At 26.9% G+C, this 22,026-nt stretch overlaps 1 protein-coding gene and 1 non-coding gene across 2 annotated transcripts; one reads left to right on the forward strand and one right to left on the reverse strand.

Moving 5' to 3' along the window:
- Positions 1–7,132: 7,132 nt before the first annotated feature.
- On the forward strand, positions 7,133–7,213 carry TRNAL-CAG (transfer RNA leucine (anticodon CAG)). Its single transcript has one exon. It is a non-coding gene; the product is annotated as a tRNA-Leu (tRNA).
- A 3,246-nt stretch (positions 7,214–10,459) lies between these two features.
- Positions 10,460–10,858, reverse strand: LOC109803298 (protein GLUTAMINE DUMPER 2). The gene has a single exon (XM_020364814.2). The coding sequence runs from the start codon at positions 10,856–10,858 to the stop codon at positions 10,460–10,462; it is 399 nt and encodes a 132-aa protein (XP_020220403.1).
- Between the last annotated feature and the right edge of the window lie 11,168 nt (positions 10,859–22,026).

The raw sequence follows: 22,026 nt of genomic DNA on the forward strand, positions 1-22,026 counted from the left end.
CTTGGTGTCACTTGAGGTAGGACTCTGAGCAATTATATTACTCTTTTATTTCAGTAACAAACAAAATTGTTAATCTATGTCAATAAAATTGTCCAAAGTAATAGTTACTTGTCGCGGTTTAGTGAAACATATTTTCACCTAATCTTGTTATAATTAATTGTGGTGAGAAATATATACTTATATCAAATGGAAACATGTGTAACTACATGGGTGCTACATGGGTTCTGCTTTTTATTTATTTATTTATTATTATTATATATTTTAAGGATTAAAACAAGTTTTAAATTTAAGAGATCAAAATAATATTTTTTAAAAAAAAATTATAGGAATTAAAAACACAAAACTTAAATTTATGGGATCAAAGAAATATTTTTTTAATTTTTAAGAGATTAAAAACATCAATTTTTTAATACAATTTTACTAAAAGAGATATCATTCTTTTAGTTTTATCTTCTACAAATACAATTATTCTTTTAATAATTTCGTGGGGATAAATTAGGGGGAAAAATACTATTATATTAAAAATTGAGAATATTAGTTATTTAAAATTTTAAAATTGCAGTCATTTTGAGATGAAAGGAGTATTTTATCTTTTAAATCTAGCATTTTTATTTTCAAAACTTAAAATTCATAAATACAATAAATAAGTGTAAAATAACCGATGAATGAAAAGATGAATACATTTACTCATTAATGGTACAATTAAAACCCTTTGTCTTTCCCATTATCTGTAATCCTTCCTCTGGACCACCATATATGGAAAAAAAAAATCAATTTTATACGCATTAATTAAGAAAATTAATTAAATATATTTAATTTTTATAATTTTACATAAAATATATACTACATTTTCTAAAATATCATTAATCACATTTATTGTAATCTTTTTTAAGGGAACATCTATTTAGAAAATGATCCCATTTATTGTTTTAAGAGTATTTTTTGTTCAAAAATATTAAATAAGATTGATTTTGTTAAAATTTACTTATATTTAAGTTAAAAATTTTAAAAATATTTTACTTATATATAAATTTAAAGACAGTACCTAATAATTATAAATGTACATTTAAATCCCAATTTATATTAAATGTCTTCTAAAAGATAGCAATAGTTACATATCAATAATGTTTGAAATATTGTAAAACTTTTACATTATAGATAGCTAGAAATGATAAATGAGCAATTATTACAAATCAAGACTATATTTAGTTTTTCATTTTATTTTTTAAATATGACATTTTTATTTTTAAAAATTAAAACTCATAAATATAAAAATTTATGTAAAATAATCAATGCATGAATATAAATGTTTAATAATGATATCATTAAAACCCTATCTTCTACCCATACCTAATAGTAATAAGTGTGCATTTAAATCTCACTTCATATTAAACGTCTCATCAATCAATATTTTCCTTGAACCATAATTTTTTTCATGTTTTTTTTTACACTTTTTAAAAAATATTTAATATTAGTATATTAAGTATAAAATATTTTTATTTAAAGAAATGACTAAAATATCCTTATTTTAGGTGGAGAAAATTACGGAAAAAAAACTTTCTTATTTGATATTACTCTACTATTTCAAAATAACTATAATTTTAGTATTTGAAAAAGATCAAATACTAAAATAATTGATGTTCTCATTTTTTAATTTATGTAATATTAATAAATGTAATGTTTAGGTGTGTTTTAGAGCATGCGATTGTGTTACTACATAATTTTTGTATATTTTTATATTTTTGTACGAGTACATCTTGTATTTTAATGAGTATGATTTAACAAAATTTTGTTTTGCTCTTCAAAAAGATATTTCCTCTGTTTTTTTTTTTTTTATAAGCGTTTTGATACTTTTATTTTTATTTTTTTTTATTGTCACTTTTATAAAATCAATGACTTATTAATTTTATTTTTCATTTTTAATCTTGATAATTATTGTGTATTTATTGAACAATGTGTTTATTCATTTTTAATATACATATTTCTTCTCTAACCATCTAAAGGGTATAAAAGAAAAATAAGTAATAAATATTTTAAAAAATTAAAATATTAATTATTTTCTTAATTCTTGAGCATAAACCTTAAACGTAAAAAAAAAAAAAAAAGAATGAAGTATTAATAAATGAATGTAAAATAGTCTATAAACTCAAATACTCATTAATGATGTAATTAAAATCTATTTTCATTCCTTTAACCTAACAATAATAAATGTGCATTTAAATCTCACTTTTATTAAATGTCTTGCCAATTGATATAATTTATTAAATAAAAATAACTAAAAGAATTATCTAAAATATCGTTTAGTTTTCGTCGAAAAGAGGTCAGAGCTTATGCCAAAACTTCAATTTTTTTATATTTTAAAAGATATAAAATGTAATGTTAAATTGCACTTTTAGTTCTTTTATAATAATCAATTTACAATTTTTATTTTTTAATTTTTAATTCTATAATTTTAGTTCATAAATTTTATTAAATATGCAATTTTGATTTATTCATTCAGTAAAATTGTAATATTGAACATAATTTAACATTAAGTAAATCACGTGACAATTAGTATTTACATTAAATTGTATATTTAATTAATATTATTTTTTTTATCATATTTTAATTTCATTTTATCAATTTTATGATATAAAAATAAAAATAAAAATAAAATTTAATTTAAATATTATTAAATATTAATTACAATATCAAGTCATGATTAATATTACAATATAAAATTCTACCGAGTAAACATTTGGTGAGAGTACTAAAAATATTAATTTTATATAAAAATAATAATATTATAGAATTAAAAAATTTGGAGACTAAATTTATAAATAGGATATTATAAAAAAAATGAAAAATGCAATTTAACATTACGTAAATCATCAATTGATGAGTACTCTGATGAGTACTCTTTGGATGTAAACTTAATTAAAAGAAAGCTTAATTCTCTAAATTTGGTGTAATTATTTTTTTCTCTAAATTTAAAATACGTGTTTTTTTAACTCTTATAATTTTTTTTAAAAATATTGTTTAAGTCTCTCTCTCTCTCTATATATATTTGTCTCTCAAATTTAAAACACATGTTTTTAATTTCTAAATTTAAAATATATTTTTTTAATCTTTATAATTTCTTTATAATTTAACAAAAATATTATTTTAATCTTTTATGACAATTAATAACAAAATTGACAAATGATATTTGAGTAGAGGACACACACACATGCGCACGCACACGCACACATACGCACACATATGCACACACACGCGCACCCACACGCGCATCCACACCCGCACACACGCGCGCCCACACCCGCACCCACACCCACACACACACGCACACAGACACACACCCCCACACGCACACGCACGCACACACACGCACACACACACGCACACACACACACGCACACACACACGCGCGCACAGGCGCATGTGCTCAAGCTTCCAAAATCGGAATTATTGGCTCCCTCCTGTTTCTCTTCTTCTCCACAAGCTTTTTCTTCCTCGTTCACTCCGTGGTAGCTCGGAGTTCTTCCCCAAAGTTCTTGTCTAGCTCAAAACAAATGATAGCTCGAAGTTCTTCCCCAAAGTTATTGTCTAGCTCAAAACCTCAGAGATTTCAAATTCCAGGTTAAGGAAGATCCATTTCCTTGTTTTTCCTTAAAATGATGGGTTTTTGGGTGTGGATTTGGGTGAGAATTACGGAATGTTGAAATGGATTTTGAGGAGAAGTAGAAATGGGATGATTTTGAGTTGAATCTTTTGTTGCATGTTGTAGTTCTTGGTATTTTATGTATTTGTGGGTGAATGTTGTTGGCTGGATTATTGGTTGCATGTGTTGGGTTTAGATGAAAGTGCAGGATTTGATGAAAAATCGAAGGGGTTTTTTTGTTTTCAATTTTTCAGGTGAGTCACGGGTGTGACTGGTGAGTCACGAACATGATCTCCTCGATAATATTGCTGAGATAGAGTGAATCATGGGTGTCACTGGTGAGTCACGACCGTGATTGACTCTGTTTGAGAATCTCCACTCTTTGTTTTCAAAGGTTAAAGTGTTGATTAACTTGAAAGTTGATTTAAAGTTGTAAGTTGCTATGTTGTTAAAGTTGTTAAAGGAGTTGTATAGAAGTTTGTAAGTTGTGTGTTGCCTATTATTAATGATGTTGTGATATGTAAGTGGTTTATGTTATAAAGTTGTTAAAGTTGCTTATTAAAGTTGATTAAAAGTTTTTAAGTTGCATTAAGTTGTTTTAAAGTTGTCAAGATGATTATTGTTGTAAAGCTGCATGAATGATGTCTATAGTTGTGAAGTTGTTCAAGTTGATATTGTGATGACTATAGTTGCTCAAGTTGTTTATTCAAGTTAATATTATGATGCCTATTGTTGTAAAGTTGTATAAAAATGTCTATTGTTGTAAAGTTGGGGACGTATTGTGAAGATATATGCCTTGTGTTGAGATACATAGTAATAAGGTAATAAGTTGAAAGTTGTTTTTTTTTTATAAGTTGAAACCCTTAGTATTGTGTGGATGACATGGTAGTCGATCCATGTCATGGTTGAATGACCAATTTGAGTAAGGTATCTAGTTAGAGATGTAGCCTTTGACTAAGTACTCGAAAGTGTGTGGTACTTGGAGGACATTAGGTGGGCTAACTCCATAGATTGGTGATGCAAGCTAAGGTCGTGGTAGACCCACACCCAAATCCTTCTGCCATGACAGTAGTATTGGACCTCCGAGTCTAAGTGGCACACCCAAACAATCAACTATTATTGACTATAACTGGTTCTCTTCGGTGTTCCTAACGATGCCTTATTTTGGTTAAGATATGTTTAACATTGGATTCGGTAGGGTTTATGCCACCTAGATGGTTCAACCTCAGTTGTTGGAGATCTCCTAGTTTTATACGCGTGACGATGCATTAGTTGATGTTGCATGGATGTTGCCTATGTGGTTGAATTTAAGTTATACATTATGTTAAATATGTTGAAAACATTGTTGTTTTTAGTTGATGTTGAAAGATGAAAAATTGAATTCTATTGTTGTTTATTGTATGTTGATGTTGTTTTATGATGTTTATTACTGTGAGCTTATCCTAGTATGTTTTCCCTTGTGGTTGGGACTGCGATGACCATACCTTGACATGCGAGTAACTCAAGGTTATGTGCATTGTTGGATTGGATGAGCTTCTTTTTGGTTGAGACTCAGTAGGAAAGTTGATGTTTTGTTGAGTTGATTCGTAGCAGTCGACTACCTAGTTATTGTATAGGATATTATGTCATATTTCCAGTTGTATATATATTATGGGACATTTTAGTTGTGCATTCTCATTATATATATAATTATTTAATAGTGATATTTTATTTTATGCATGTATCTAGACGCTATAGACAGTGTGAGACCTGACGGATTGTTACAAATAATAATTTTAATATTTTAGAGACTAAAAACACAAACTTTAAATTTTTTTTAAAAATTATTTAAATTTAAAGAACTAAAAATATAATTAAACTAAATAATGATTCGACAATATTTCCATTCAAGAACTTTTAGTTTTTTCGAGTGTTCCATTCAAGACCTTTTATATTTCATGTTTGAGTAAATATGATAATCAACCTTGCTAGCTACTACTTTTTTGGCCTTACAAATTGCTCCACCTTTTAAGTATGAAAGTAGGTTTTCTTTTTCTAGGCTCATTGATAACTCTACAAGAAAGAATCAGTATGATGTTGATGCTTGGAATATATTTTAAGTACTCAAATCCATTAGAAATTGATAAAGGTCGGGATTTGTTTTAATGTCGATTGAATTTAAAATCGAGTGCCTTTTTAAACAAATATATCATCAACAGTGTAGTATTTTCCTCTCTTTTATCACTCTATAAGAATATATTAAGGTTAAATCTCCATTATTCCTAATCTTGTATATAATTAATCCCTCAAGTCTAATCTTAATTTTCGTAGATTAGTTTGCAAAACATTTTTTTTGTTTATCTTAAAGGAAAAATAGTTGTGAGACTTGTAAACATTTTCCATACATTTTTGTTGCTCCTCTTCAAAATGACATATCCTTCGGATACATTGTGACAATATAAATGTCAACTAAGGCCTTTAAAAAATTGAACATCACATTCAATTGATGGGCCCAAAAAAAACTTTGTCATGACCGATTGAATATAAAGCCCAAACGAAGACATATTAGGGAAGTAGCAATCTATATAATCATATATAATTAGAGTTAATCACTTATACACCGTCAATGTAAAATTTTTTTTATACTAGTAACTAATTATATCTTTTAATATTGTCATGTCATTTACTTATTTAATAAAATAAAAATAAAATAAAACTTATTAAAAAATATGATTGGTTGTCAGTGTAAAAAATTCTACACTAATATATAAGTGATTAACTCATATAATTAATGCTCCATCAATGTGTGAAAATAATCCAGAAAATGACAAGGGATGATAGGTTTTGCAAACACAACATGTGAGTTACACGTGAATTTGATACTCAGTGATTTGACTATGTTTATATAAATTTTTCTATAAACACTTATAAAAATAAAATAATTTTTATATAAGTTAAAAATAAACTTTTGAAAAAGTTAATATAAGAGAATTGTAAATTGGTTCATATGCATAAAAAATAGTTTATAGAATATTTTATTTTATTTTTCTTTCTGATTTTTTTTCAATGCGTTGAGATATGTTTTTTTTTCCACTACCTTTCATCCCCTATTCTCACAAACACACACACACACAAAATATAAACTACAGACCAAAAAATAAAACTACAAAGAATTATTGACATCAATCATTGCCTTATTTCTATTTTGGTTTGAAGTGACACGATTATTATAGGAGATAACAATGACATGACCATATATATTAGAGAGTAGTGAATATGTATACCCTAGCTAATCCCAAAATAACTACTTATAATTGAACACTTTAGGGTAAATTTGTCCAAGCAGATTAGATCAGAATCTGAATTTAAACGAATAAAATTTATATGGAAATAACAATAGTTCTTGTGTATGTACTAATGCGTGAGGTAGGGACAATATGCACACCATAAATAATGAGTTGGAATCATTTCTTACTGTTTTAATAACAAAATTGATGAATCCTAATAACACGAGTCAAGATGGCCGAGTTGGTCTAAGGCGCCAGTTTCAGGTACTGGTCCGAAAGGGCATGGGTTCGAATCCCATTCTTGACAAATTTTAAATTTTTTTTTAATAATTTTTATTAAACTTTTTGATATTTCTCCTGTTAACTCGTGCCAACCTTGAAACATTTGAAATCAGGTTAGAACTATGCTTCCGTACAAACAGCATGCTGTACCTTGATAAGACTTGAGAGGTGTCTAAGGCTCTAGCCATAGCAATCAACAAACAGTTTACATCTGCAGTACATGGAATATCCTCATAGGACATATTATCTATAACAAAATGGTGGGTATGAACTGAACTATTTTTAACATAATTTTTCTAACATTTTTTATTTTGGCTTTTTTTTTTTGAAAAAATTATAAAATTATTATGAGTAGACTTCATTAAATAAAAAGTGTCATCTATAAAATTTTGTAATTTTAAACAAATATTAGTCAATAATAAGACATATTTAAAATAGTGTATTAGAAAATGTAGTGTTGGTATTTTTATTCTAATAAATGACTTAAAGAGAAAATAAAGAAAAATACAAGAATTGATTTTTTTTTGGACAACCATATAAGGAAAATGTTAAACACTCGATTTTTGGGGTGTCTCATGTATGAAGGAAAAGAGAAATAGAATGAAAGAATAAAGGAAGAGAAAGAAATTGAGAATTAATGTATCAAAATGATGTAATTGAAATGGATGAAAAAATGAAAGGAAAATGAGATAAAAGAAATTAGATGTATAAATATAATAACTTAGAAGATAAAAGAAAAAAAAAGTGCATGAATGTCAATACTAACTAAAGAAAAATAAAATTTGGACACTAGTAGAAGAAAAGACAAGTTTTTTTTTAATAACAAAAAAAATGAAAAGTTAATAAGTATGTATGATGTATTAGACGGATAAAGAAAAATGTGAAGTGTCAATGAAATTTTTGAAATAATTATATGTTCAAATTTCATTATTGTAACTCATATTTATATAAGTATCAAACTATTTGGACAGTTCAAATGCTATCTCTTATGAAGTATCCAAGAGGCATCCTCAACTAAAATTTCCATTTATGAAGAAAAAAATTACAATATTAATTTTCTTTGCCTTTTATTTTTAGTTTTTTCACAAGTGTAAAAGTGAGAGAGGAGCAAATTAAAGCAAATTTATCTTTGTTTTTATCTAAATCTAAAATTGGTTAAAATTATTTGCTAACTCAATCAAGATCCGATATATCAAAACAAGACTAGATTAACCCAATCTTTTATTGTATTATATCAATCTTAACATTATTTATATATAGTTAAATCATAAAATAAAATAAGTATAAATATGTATATTTTATTTTATATATATATATATATTTCAAAATTAATGAAATTAATATTAATATAATAATCATAATATTGTATTATATAGGATATTATCTATTAAATAATAATTATTATTAATATATATTTGTTAAAAAAAATATAAACATTTTTTCAAAAAAATATAAGACATCAGTGGTCGAGATAATTCAAAATATAATTTGATTTCGTCTTAAAAATATTATAGTTCTAATTTTTAAATCTTATATTTTAAAAAAGAAATCAACTTAGGATCGGGGGGTTAGGCTTGACTTGATCACCCTTACACTGTACAGTACAAAAATATACATTCACTTTTTTTTTTTTCTATTTGATTTCTACCATTCAAATCCACCCAAAATGATAGACGTTGATGCTTTTCCTTTTCTCAATTGTATCAACAATGACTAATTAATTTCTACACATGTATATATAATTTTTGACAACATTAAAAGCCATGTCCCGCGACCATAGTTTAAACCTTTGTATTTCTTTGAACTTGTGTACGTGGAAATTCCGTTGACACAACGTTTTCTACTGTTGCAATTCCAAGCCGCCGCGTTTCACAAAACCAAAAATGAGACAACACAACAAACAAAACACTTTGTATTGTAAAGAGAAAGAAGAAAACAAGTGCTACCAAATCTTTGTGGCTCCTACATAGTGAAGGCCACGTACGTTTGCTTAAAAAAAAAAAAAAAAAAAAAAAACAGGGCTCCACTTTCACATGCCTACCTAGCTAGATGCTGTGTTATCCAATTCCCACTTTTTCCTCTCTGACTTTGATGGCTTCAGGGACTTCAATGCTAGCCCCTGATTATTTCACCATCAACCCACCAAAATATTATTCCCTCTCTCTCTCTCTCTAGATATTATATTTGGAATGTTCATTTTCATCAAAGGGCACTAAACATTGTTTGTATTTGGTTATTGCTTATGCCCCTACTTTAATTCTTCTGCCTTTTGCGTCCATCTACTCACTTCTGTGTTTCATGCCATCCCTCTCTTGCTCTTTGAACTTTAACTTACAAACAAGTGGAATCATATGCTACATCGAAACACAAAAGAAAAAGCTAGAAAGAAAGAAAGCTTGGCTAGCAGATAAAACAATTTCTTTATGTTTTAAGTGACATGCCAATATACCCTCTCTTTTTTTAACTCATGGACCGCGTTCAACAGAATGCAATTCCAATTCATGATTTGAAGATAGAATTGGACAAAGAATATGAAAAATGACGCAGCTCTTTCTGGGGTGGTTGCTGGTGTTTCTGTTCCTCTATGGTTTCTTATTTTCACTTTTTTCCCCTGAAAATTTTAGTTTTCACTTACCTTCAATATTATATATGCTTAGCCAAACCAATAATACTACCTGAAATTAAACAAATGATAATAATTTTTATCTTTTAACTAAATTTTTTAAAATTTGAAATTTGATATGGAATATAAATAAATTGTGTTTAGGAGTGAATATTCATTTTAAGTTTACGAATCTTGACAAAAATTAATCACAACGATAGATAATTCGTCCAATGCCATGGTTAAAAAAAAAAAAAAAAAGAGTAGGCCATGGAGATGAATTTCATCATTGAAGTTCATTAATCATATACAAGGTTTTAATTAGTGGTTATAATCAGAGTTTCGTTGAGATTGCAAACAAATGTGGTTAATGCTGTAAATATCTCAAATGTGGTTAAAACCTTGCATGATGATGTATATATATATAGAGAGAGAGTAAGAAAAAAGGGAATGAAAAGCATAATTAGTAGCAAAACATATGTATCAATAATTATAGTCTAATAAGCCGCAATCGTTTCATTATGAAAAACAAAAAATTCTCAGAAAGAAACAGTCATTTCAGTGATCACATTCCGTGCTCTCACAAAACCACTGGAATATGAAAAATGAAAAGGAAGAAAAGTGCTTATAGTGTATGTAGAGCAAAATTTTTTTGATCCCTTTAATTGGTTAAGGTACGGTATGGTCATTGTCTGAGGTTGATGAAGGGGTTGGTTGTGGTTGAGGTTGATCAGTTTCAGCCCCACAAGTGCAGTAAATTGATGAAGAAGTGATTGGTTTGGCAAGGTAAGTGGGTTTGTGTTCCCCAGCCATGATGACAAGAACCTCAGGCTCAGAGTTTATCTCTACGATCTTTGGCATTGCTTGTTTCATGTCGTCTTCAGCTTCAGATGATGATGACTGAGAAGAAGCACGTTTTCTGTAGGAGCAAACAAGGATCACCAATGCCACAGATATGAGAGCCAGCATTACTGCTAAGCCTCCAAACAAGTAAGGAATTGGTGACTTCCATATTTTGATCCCACTCGCACTGATTTCTGATGATGATACATTGTTTATTGGCCTCATAACTTCTCTCTCTCTTGACCCTTCTCTCTCTCTCTCTCTCGATGGCAGTGAAATGAAGTGAGGTGCTGCTTCTGAAATTTATAGTGAAACTGATACGTTTTGAGTTTACAAAAGTACCCTTTTGGCATTTAAGGAAGATTCCTTTTTGTGCTTGTATAGATGCTTCATGTAGATGATGTGAGTGAGGAGTGAAATTACTATACTAGTGGTTCGGGACTTGAGAAGTGCGTGATATGAGAAAAGTATACTAAGATTGTACATTACTATTATTCTTCTGTTTTTTTTCAAAATTAACAGTGTTTTATTGCCCAATGGATATGTCTTTAATTGGTGATGCTTTTGTAGCACCTAAACACTCGGCTGCAGCTCCCCACAAAGAGTGTCTTTTTCAAACTTGTTTACAAAGACTTTTCATTTATGTTTCGGACAGGAAATTCTGGTTTAAAACAATTTTTTTTTTAATTTTTATGGATGGAGAGTTTTGTATTGTTTTATTATAAATAAATTTAACATACTCTTCAGCAGTTACTACTAATGTGGTCTAATTCAATTATCAAGTTAAAATTCTCACAAAAATACTCCTCAATACACTATGAAATAAGCAACATATTATTATATTTAAAATAAATTTTAAAGCAAAACTTTTTAAAATTAATAATAAAATCTTTTAATAAAAAAATATGTTTTAGAGACTAGTCTTAAAAAATAATTATATTTATATATTTTTAAAACAAATCTTTTAAAGTAAATTTTTAAAAAAATAAAAAATAATTTTTAAGTTATAAAACTTTTAAAAAAATATAAATATAAATATAAAATAATTTATTTTAAAAGAAACCTAAAACAAAAATTTTGATGATCCCACCCTTGACCTATCTTGCTATGAAATTCCATCACAATTTTGATGATATTTTTAAATATCCAAGTATTTTCATTTTGGGTAAATAGAATAGTTTAATGATTTTGAATACATTAAGAAATAGAGATAAAGAAAAGAATTTCTTAATAACAGTGCCAAAGCCATGGTACAGTAGAATATTTCTCCATATTTTTTTCCTATTGTCTTTACCTACACGTGCAAGCCAAAAAAACTGCTCTATGTGGTTCAGAATGCAAAAGGCAGTACTAAATTTCTTTAGCCAAAATATTGTTCATAGAGGCATCTATCTAGATGAGTCACGTACGAATCAGGATAAGGATTGGGGAGTAAACAAAGGCAAATTAATTAACTTTTGTCAGTAACATGTTCCAAGGGCATTATATCAGTGATATGTTGTAACATACATAGTTGACGTGAACAGAACATCCCCATAAACTCTTATGCGTGGCCAATAATCATGCGAAAAATCGAAAAAAACAATGAACTTAGTTAAGACAAGGGCCATAATGTGGTCCATCTAATAACAATTACCCTTCTGAAGCTATATGTACATTTTGTCATTATCGTGAAAATATTCCTTTGTCAACTTTAAACACAGGAAACATGCGATTCTTGATGGTGAAATAAAGTAACGTATTTTCCATTTTATAAATGAAGACGATGAAATAAAGTAACATATTTTCAATACTCTAAAGTATTGCCATGAAGGGTTGTTTGATATAAGTGGCACGCTTCATTAGATGAAAGGAATTAGATACTTGTCATCTCAATTCCCTTCATAATTTGGATTTCGGGTCATCTTTACTTTGTTTAAAATTCAGGTTTAATTTTGTGGATGAAGAATATTAGAGATGACATCATATGCTCAAAGCTTTAGCTACTAGCATTTCAATTTTCAAGCAATAAAGTCTAAATTAAAATAAAGGGTTCCTTCCTTGTAGTGGACAAACCAATTTCAAAGCAAAAATAAAATCTGGATATAAGAAAAGAAAATTCCTTCTCACTAATGTTGCGTTCTCTGTTTCCTTTGCAGAGGTTGGCCCACACCTATTAAATGTGTACGGCTATTTTTATAAATAAATGTAATTTATATCTCTTGGAATAGTATAGTATAGTATTTTCCTTCGTTAATATCTTTTTTCTCTACTCTTTACGCCTTTCGTATCGTACGTATACAATACCAAGAGGCTCTAAAGTCAACTCTAAGGTGGCGAGAGGAATACATTATTTACAGATATATGTAATCGGCATGCATTTTCCTAATAAAATATTAGTAGATCATTGATATAAGATTAATGAGTTTAAGTTTAAATGTTGAACATGCATATGTCTTAAATTTATTTTTCTTTTCTATGAATTCCTTCATAAACATATGTAATAACAGTTCCTCTGAGCCAAAAATATTGAGAGATCCTGTTGGGGCTACCCACAATAAAATGAATATTAAAGCTTGTACAAAGACATGTCACCCACTAAGGAATGTGCATGAATCATGTCAACTTAGATAACCTTTTCTATCGTGTATTTTCCTTCCAAATTAAATATAACCCTATCAAAGTTTTCTTTCCAAACCCAACACCATTATTAGTGGAGAAATATTTTATCCTTCTTCGAGAAAAGGGTAATTAGGTTCTTACGGCCTCCACTTCATTTCTGACTCATTCATGCTTCATCATTATATTAAAAAAAGTAAAGTAATAATAACATCTTTATCTTTACATTCCCCAGTAGTCGCGTCCACCAACCCACAGAGACCAATTTGAAACCAAATTTCAATTGCTTTTCAAAGTTTGCTAGAACATGATAAATATGCATAACTAGTTAGCAGTGTTAAATTATGAAGAAAAAAAAATAATTGTGAGCAAGTAGTAAGTACATGAGATATTTTGGTATACAGAAGAGATGTAAATTAAAAAAATTAATTATTAATTTAAATACAAACTGATAATGCAATATAAAATTTGTAATTATTTAATAGAAAATAAAATTATGCATAAATAAGTTTTACCTAAAAAAGTTCTTTACTTAACTAAAAAGAAACTAATCAATTTAAGTTATCGTAAGTGGTGAGAGAATTTTGTTATTTAATCAAGTGATTAAAATTTGAATACTAACTCTTTTATCACTTAATGAAGTGATTGGAGTTTGAATTAAGAGATGTAGGTTATGCATACTGAGAGAGAATGTTAACTTATTCCGTATGTGTTAAATCTTAAAAAGGAGTTACTCCTTGTTAATAATAATAATAATAAAAACTAGAAATGTATTATAACATGATTGTGATTGTTGCAAATTAGGAACATGTAGGTTATGATCTCACCGTACATATACTTTATTATGACTTTATCTCTAATCGATGTGAGATCTTTAATAGTTGTTCTAAATAATAAATTTTAATACATCTCTTCACATTTAATAAATCCTTAGAGTATCTGCAGTAGGGATTGCTTATAAGCAACCTCCTGTATTACATCAAATTTTTTTTTCTTTACTTTTCTTTTAAGTACTGGAGCTTCTATAAGTAATTTTGCTAAAATTTAAGTAACTCATAAATAATAAAAAGAATTGATGTAACATGACGTAGTACAGAAAATTGCTTATAAACAACCTCCAGTACTGTAGATGCTTATAAATAACTCGATCTAGAATAGATACCACTTAAATTTTTTCTATATATTCTTTTGTGTTTATATTAGACTTGATACGTATATAAACAATGAATAACCATTTTTAAAGTGAATCTTAATTACTTTCTAATTATATATATTATAACTTTATCTCCAATTGATGTTAGATATTCAACGGCTAAAAAATAAAGAAAGAAAAATAACAATGACTGAATTAAAGCTTGAAAAAAAAAATGTGAAAAGCATTAACCTAGAAAGGAATCTTTTGAGGCGTGGACGAGTCTCAACCAACAAGAGATTTTCATCGGTGCATATCAGTATAATTTAATTTAAACTTTCGGTATTTACTTTACATTTTAAAAAAAATAAACTTCTATACTCTTGTGCACATGATCGATTTCGCGTTCATTTTCAAAGCTTCGACATATATATATATATATATATATATATATATATATATATATATATTATTTTTATTTTTATTTTTTGAAACCTCATATTCAGAACAAATAAAATGAAAAGTACATGATGAATTTTGTGTTAAGATTTTATATATATATAAAATGTGTTAAGATTATTATTGACAATAATTTTTCTTCTTCTAAATATTTAACCTAATTGCGTACATATATCTGATACTCCATACTATTGATTAATTAAACGGTGACAAATCCTTATCCTTAATACAAAATGAAAGTACAATACAGAACTAAAGAACCTAGTGTTTGAAAAACTGAAATCAATTAACCTAAATTAGATTAAACTCTTATTACTCCTTCTCTAGTTTGACTTAATCCCTGTGCAATTAAAAGTTGATAAATAAAACACTAACACTTCATGTTACACATAAACAATTGGAAATGTAATAATTACTTTGAATGGAAAACTTGTTGACTTTACATTTATGCACGCCCCATTATTCTACAATAGAACCCTATTGCCAATGTGAGACCCCTAACAATTAATAATTATTCTCTCTCTTGCGTGGCTATTTTTTTCCCACGTTTAATTCTGTGGTAGTAATGTGGGATGAAAATATGGAGACCTTGGTGGCCACAACCGATAAACATAGGTTTCTCCTAAACTCATCTCAATGTGAATTGTTGAAATATTGATAAGCGTGGTTCTCTTTCTTGTGCAAAGTTGATGAGACACATTGGTAGGTCAAAAAACAGTCGGAGCTCTTATGCACATAATTTAAAAAACCGGATGGGTGATCAAATTAGTTAAGGTACTAAGTTAGTGGGTCAGATTGAACTGATGGATCACTAATTGAACCGCATGACCCAGTTTTTATTAATTTTTCTAAAAAAATATTTATGTTAAATATATTTTAAACTTATAAATTTCAATAAATTCATATCCTATCTTAAATTTCAATTTTCATCTTATTTAAAATTATTTTTATTTTTATTTTGTATAAAAAAATACATTAAAAAAATTATTAACTTTTTTTTTGTTCAACCAGTTTGACTCACCAGTTCGACCAATCGGTTCACTGGTTGAACTAGAAAACTGACCGATTTATTCAAATTTAAAACAGGTCGAATGCATAACTGATCCAACTCAAGATTTGGACTAGTTGAACCATCGGTTCCTGGTTTAACCAGTCTGACCAGCCGGTCTGATCTAATTTTTAAAACACTGCTCATACATTCTTTCGAAACTTAAAAGTCAAACTGATTCTTCCCACCAAACATTTCCATTATTTAATTTATAAAGCTTTTCTCCATCAAAAAAATGATCATTCTCATTCCCATATATACTAAAACAATGAATTTCCTATTATAGTGTCATGTACAATCTAAACAAATTTATGTACCATTGATTACTATGCTTGACCAAAGATGTTAAATAGTGCATGGCATCCCATTTGCTTGTGTTATTGTGTAGTGTTTGTTTCTTATGTATTAGGGTGTTTATTACGAACTGATCAAACTGTTTTAAATCATTAAATTAATCTTTGCAAAAATAACAAAATCAAATTAACGAATAAACAAAAACTACACACTTATTTGGCTTTTGGTTTCTATATTGAAAACTGAACTAACTGAATATATATATATATAATAAATTTAGACTATTTATATTTATCAAAAGTAATGCAATAAAATATATTTTTACTATTTATTGAGAATTGGTGTTCTTTTACTTGATATTTATTTGACAAAAATAAATGAAAAATATTTTTAAAGTAAAAAATTATAAGACATGTATCTTTATTAGAACTAGCAGAAAAAAAATATTTTGTGCCTTAGTAAAAAAAAAATTAGTGTTTTTGAAAAAAGTGGTAGTTATTATTTTTAAAGAAGACAGATATTTTTATATATTTCTTTCTATTTTATTCTTAAATATAAATTAGTAGGAAAAAATTAAAATATAATATAAGGATATAGTTGTCTTTAAAAATGGATATAAAAGGAGTATTTTCTTTATATATTATTATAGATATAATATTATTAATTAAGCATAAATTGATATATAATAACTTAAAATAGAAAGTAATTATGTTTTATTTGGCTAGATATGATCTGTGCAATAAATAAAATATATTTTCATGATTTATTAAAAATTAATGAACTTGCAATAATTTCCATTTGATTTAAAAATTAGAAGAAGATAAAACTCAAATAATATGATTTAAAAATTTAGAAAGTAGAATATAATTAATGCATAGTTATGCTATATTTAGGATTACTGTACACAATAAAAAAAGTCAATTTCATTATTATTTGTTTAACTGTTTCTTAAGATATCTATAAAAATTTAAAGGCAAAGAAATGAAAAGTAAAAAAGATATTAATAAAGTTAATAAATATAGAAAAGAAGAAAAATAAATTAAAACTAAAAATATTATGACAATTTACACATTGTATGTAACACTCGGGTTTAGTATGGGCTCATAAAAACTTTTTGAGAGTGAGAGTTAATTTCTTTCTTTTCTCTTTCCTTCTTTAACTAAAAATCTTCTTGCCCTTTATTTTTCTTCTTCCCTTCTTTAGTTAGTCAAAGTAGTAGGAAGTTTGAGTTGTTGAATTATGGCTTAACTATGGGGTCGTTCAGAGTGTGCGAAACTTCTTCTCCTCTTTCCCTTTTGGCACATTTTAGTTCTCCGAAAAGGTAAAGGAAGCTATAACTTTTGAGTTGCATGTGGTTGGATCATCATTAAAAATGTGATTTGTGGTTGAGTTGGTTAAGTTTAAATAGATTGCATGTTCAAATGGAGTTGTGGATGTGCTTGAATGAGTTGGAGAAAAAATGGATGATCTTGGTGCTTTGATGGATGCATGTGGTGTTTTATGAAATTTTTGAGTTGTATATATGAATCTAGTAGAGATAATGAGGTGCTTAAGAGGAAAATTTGTGAAGTGTAAGTGAGAAACAAAGGAAAAACCATGAAAATACATAAAAACTCTGCATCCAATGCTATAGTTATAGTTGAGCGTCGTAGCCATGGGAAAAAACTAGGATGATCGAGACTCAACGTTGCAGTTGAAGTTAAGCATTGCAGCTGTGGGAAAAAATGGGCTAACTAAGATTTATCATTGAAACGCTGAATTGAGCATTATAACGACGGGGATAAATGATCGAATTTGATCTTAAGGTATTTATCAAAGTTGTAGCGTTGGATGTTAAATTTTCAGTGTCTTTAGAATCACCTAAAAAGGAGGTATAGAACTCCAGTTATGACTTTTTTAGTGAATAAATATCAAGTTGTCAACATTTAGGTAAATTATTGTAGTTTTTATAATTTTCAGTATAGTATATGATGGATTCAGAAAGTATTCATTATAGTTGTAGATAACCTTTTTAGCTTTCATATGAGATAAATATGAGTGCGATTGAATTAGTGAAACTCCAATTATGTTGTGTTATGTAGAAGTTGTGGTTGTATGCTAATTGATGATTACATGTTAAAAATGATATGTGTTAATTCCCTTATAACATATGGTAACATATGATGTCCTAAGTTGTTATATAATAAATTATTGATATTTAGATGATGTTAAATGATAATAATTGATGATGAATACTATTAATGTTGAGTTGTATATTGTTGATTAATTTGATAAAAGTGAAAAGTTGTAAAGCATATTGTAAATTAAAACGATAAAGTTGTGGTAGTTGAGATACATGTCTAAGTTGAGATACATAGATGTTAGAAGTGAATTAAGTTGTTTTAAAAGTTGTTTCCTATTAAGGTCTATGTGGTTTTGGTGTGGAATTAGTAGTCGAATCATATTGTAGTTGAATGACTAATCAAGTAAAATATGAAGTCAGGGGTTAAAATCCCTAACCTAGTATCGGAGGGTTGTGGTATTTGGAGGGTAGTTGGTGGGCTAATTTCATGGGTAGCTTAGTTAAGCTAGCTAATGCCATGGTAGACCCATTTCCAAATTATTCTATCTTGACCTAGTACCATACTTCCTTGTTTAAGTAACAAAGTTTGCGAAATCAAATTAAGTAGCCTATACTTTACTTTCTTATGAGGCCTAATGTTGTATTATACCTAACCTAATTGAGATAGGTTTAATGTTGTGATTCATTAAGGATAAGCCACTTAAACTATTCAACTTCAGTTGTAAGGGATCTTCATTAGTTGACATGCATGATGATATAGTAAATGCTAATATTTTGCTTAAATTGATGTTCATAATAAAATTGATAAATGTTGAATATGTTGTTAAGTCATGAGTTGTACTATTGTTGACCATTACTTTTGTTGTTTTGTCGTGATGTAATATGTTGTTTCTTTTGTAAACTTATCCTTCTTTTTCTTGTGGTTGGAATTGTGATGATCATACTTGGTATGCAAGTAGAACAAGATTAGATGGTAGGCTAACAAGATGATGTTGACTATTTTGTGTGACTTATCCGATAGAGTCATATATTTTTTTGGAGTGTGCGATTGTCTGTATAAGGAAGGTTTGATAGTTGTTTAGTGCTAATGTATAGGATGCGTATTGGATTTCATATGTTATGTATTACTATTCCATACATTTTCTTTATGCATATTTTCGTTTTTACTTAAAGTTGATTATATTTTAATAATAGTGTGATGACCTGTCAAGTCATTATATTGTAAAGGAAATATAATATTATATATATTTGATATTTTTATTAAAAAAGATATTTAAACACATTTTAAACCAAATGTTACATTAAAAAAGAATGTTAGGATTATTAGAAATGAGAAAAACAAGAAGTAAATTAAGATAGTAAATATAAAGATAAGGTTAATTTTTCATGTTTATGCAGTAGTGTGCTTTTATGGACAGATAAATGGTTTGAATTAACCAAATAAAATCATATGTTAGCATTTGTTTAAATATATTGATAGTAGTTTTACCATAAGTATCATTACATACATAAGGAAAGTTAGTAATGAGCTATTTAATAGTTTTTTCTCTCTTACTATTCTCTTTATTACCGGCATTGTAGTTCTTTGCGAATAGAAAAAAAAAATGTATTTCATGACAGACATTCAGATTGTATTTGGAAAGAAGAATTTTGAAATTTAGAATTTGACTTTTTAATTTTAATTTTTATCATTTATTGAATATTTTTTGTATAAATTAATTTAAGTTTTAAATTTTTATTTTGGATAAAATAATTTAATTTACATTATAGGAAAAATTGATTTTTTATATATAAATTTTAAAATAAAAAACTATAAAAATAAACATTAATCAATTTTAAATATTTAATAATTAAAAGTTAATACTACAAAATAGTTATTTTATTTTTGAAAAATAAATAATCAATAATTAAAAAAAGTTTAAATATGATTTTAGTTGTAAATTCAACAAGTTTTGCTTTTAGTCTCTATAAAAAAATTTCTTTGTTTTAAATTTTCTAAAAATTTATAAATGTTATTTAGTCCCTATTATTATGTAATTATTTTTAACTATTTATTTACTTATTAAAAGACTAAGTAACCGCCTTAGATATTATTTATAATTGTTAGTGATAGCATGTTAATATATAAATGTAACACCTCTAAAATATTTTATTGATCGTTACAATAAATGTTATTTATCTATTTTAAAATCGTTGTTAGAGACTAAAAATAATAATTATAAATTTTAGAGGATGAAAATAAAAAATATATATTTTACAGCACAAAAATAAAAATTTACTTATTTTACAAGAAAAAAAAACATTTTACAAACACTACTAAAAAAGTGTCATTTTCTTACAAATTTTCCTGCAAAAAAATATTCGCAGAAATTTTTTGCGAATTTTCTTACAAAAAAATATTCGCAGAATTTTTTTGCGAATTTTCCTGCAAAAAAATATTCGCAGAAATTTTTTGCGAATTTATTTGTGAAAAATAATTTACAGATATTTCTTACAAATTTTGCTACAATTTTAATAATCATAGAATTTTTTTTCATGATAAAAATTTGCAAAAAATATTGTAAGAATTTTATTTTGTTTCTTGTAGATTTTCTTGCAAAAATAAATTCGCAAGTAATGTTTACTAAATGGTAGAAAAAATTTGCAGGTAACTTTTCCTGCGGATTTTCCTGCAAATTTTAATCCGCAGGAAAAATAAAAAAAATATATTTAAATTTATAAGTTTAATATTTAAAAAAAAATTCAAGTCCCACATCGATTAAAAATAAAGTAATTAAAGAGTATATAAGTTGGGACAACACTTACCTAATAAGTTGATTTATATGGTTCAGTGTTAGACTTATAATCTACAATCTTAGAATTTAAAAGATTATGTATCACATGTTGGAGGCATGGAAACAAATGCTTCGGATGAATTCATTGTGAGCATTTGAAAGTTAAAAAATTATTGATAAAATTTATAGTAATTTCTTTAATTTTTTTTGTATAAAATATTCCTGCAAAATTTCTTGCGAAAAAATTCGCAGGAAACTTTCCTACGAAAAAATAAAAATTTACTTATTTTGCAAAAAAAAAACATTTTACAAAAAGATCATAAACAATGTTTACAAAATTTTGAAAATGAAAACAAAACAAAAAAATTATAGAAACCAAACTTAAAACTCTTTTATTTTTTTTAGATACTAAAAGTATATTTAAATTTTTTTTTTTATTATATTTTTATGTTAACATTAAAATAAAAGAGAGGACAATATGGAGAAAAGAGAGAAAAGAAAGAGGAGAAAAGACAACAAGAAATAACAAAAAAGAGATAAAGGAGAGAGAGGAGAAAAATGAGTTACACTCTTAAAATCTTTCATGCACACTATAACAAATTTTGTCTGTTTCCTCAAGAATGATTTTAATATGTATTTAATGAAATAATAAATAGTGAGTATATCATTAATTAGTGAAATAATAAATGATGTGTATTTCGAAATAATAAATATTTTGTATTTAATGAAAAACAATGGTTAATTCTATTTATTACTCCCTCCGTTTTTTTTTCATAGTCATTTTGTCAGAGTTTGTTATTTTTTTTTCATTGTCATATTACTAAAATCAATGAGTTATTAATTTTTTTCTTCCATTTTTACCCTTAATAATTAATACATGTTTCTTGAACAATGTGTGTATTTATTTTTGATGTCTACCTAATTTTTCTCTAACTACTCACATAAAGTTAATATACATTTATAAGAGCAATATGTTCTTAACAAAATATTATAAAAAACAAAAAAAGGGACAACTATTTAATGGAG

This window comes from Cajanus cajan, chromosome 4 (assembly GCF_000230855.2).
Source record: "Cajanus cajan strain Asha chromosome 4, NIPB_CcT2T_4, whole genome shotgun sequence".
Taxonomy (NCBI): Eukaryota; Viridiplantae; Streptophyta; class Magnoliopsida; order Fabales; family Fabaceae; genus Cajanus; species Cajanus cajan.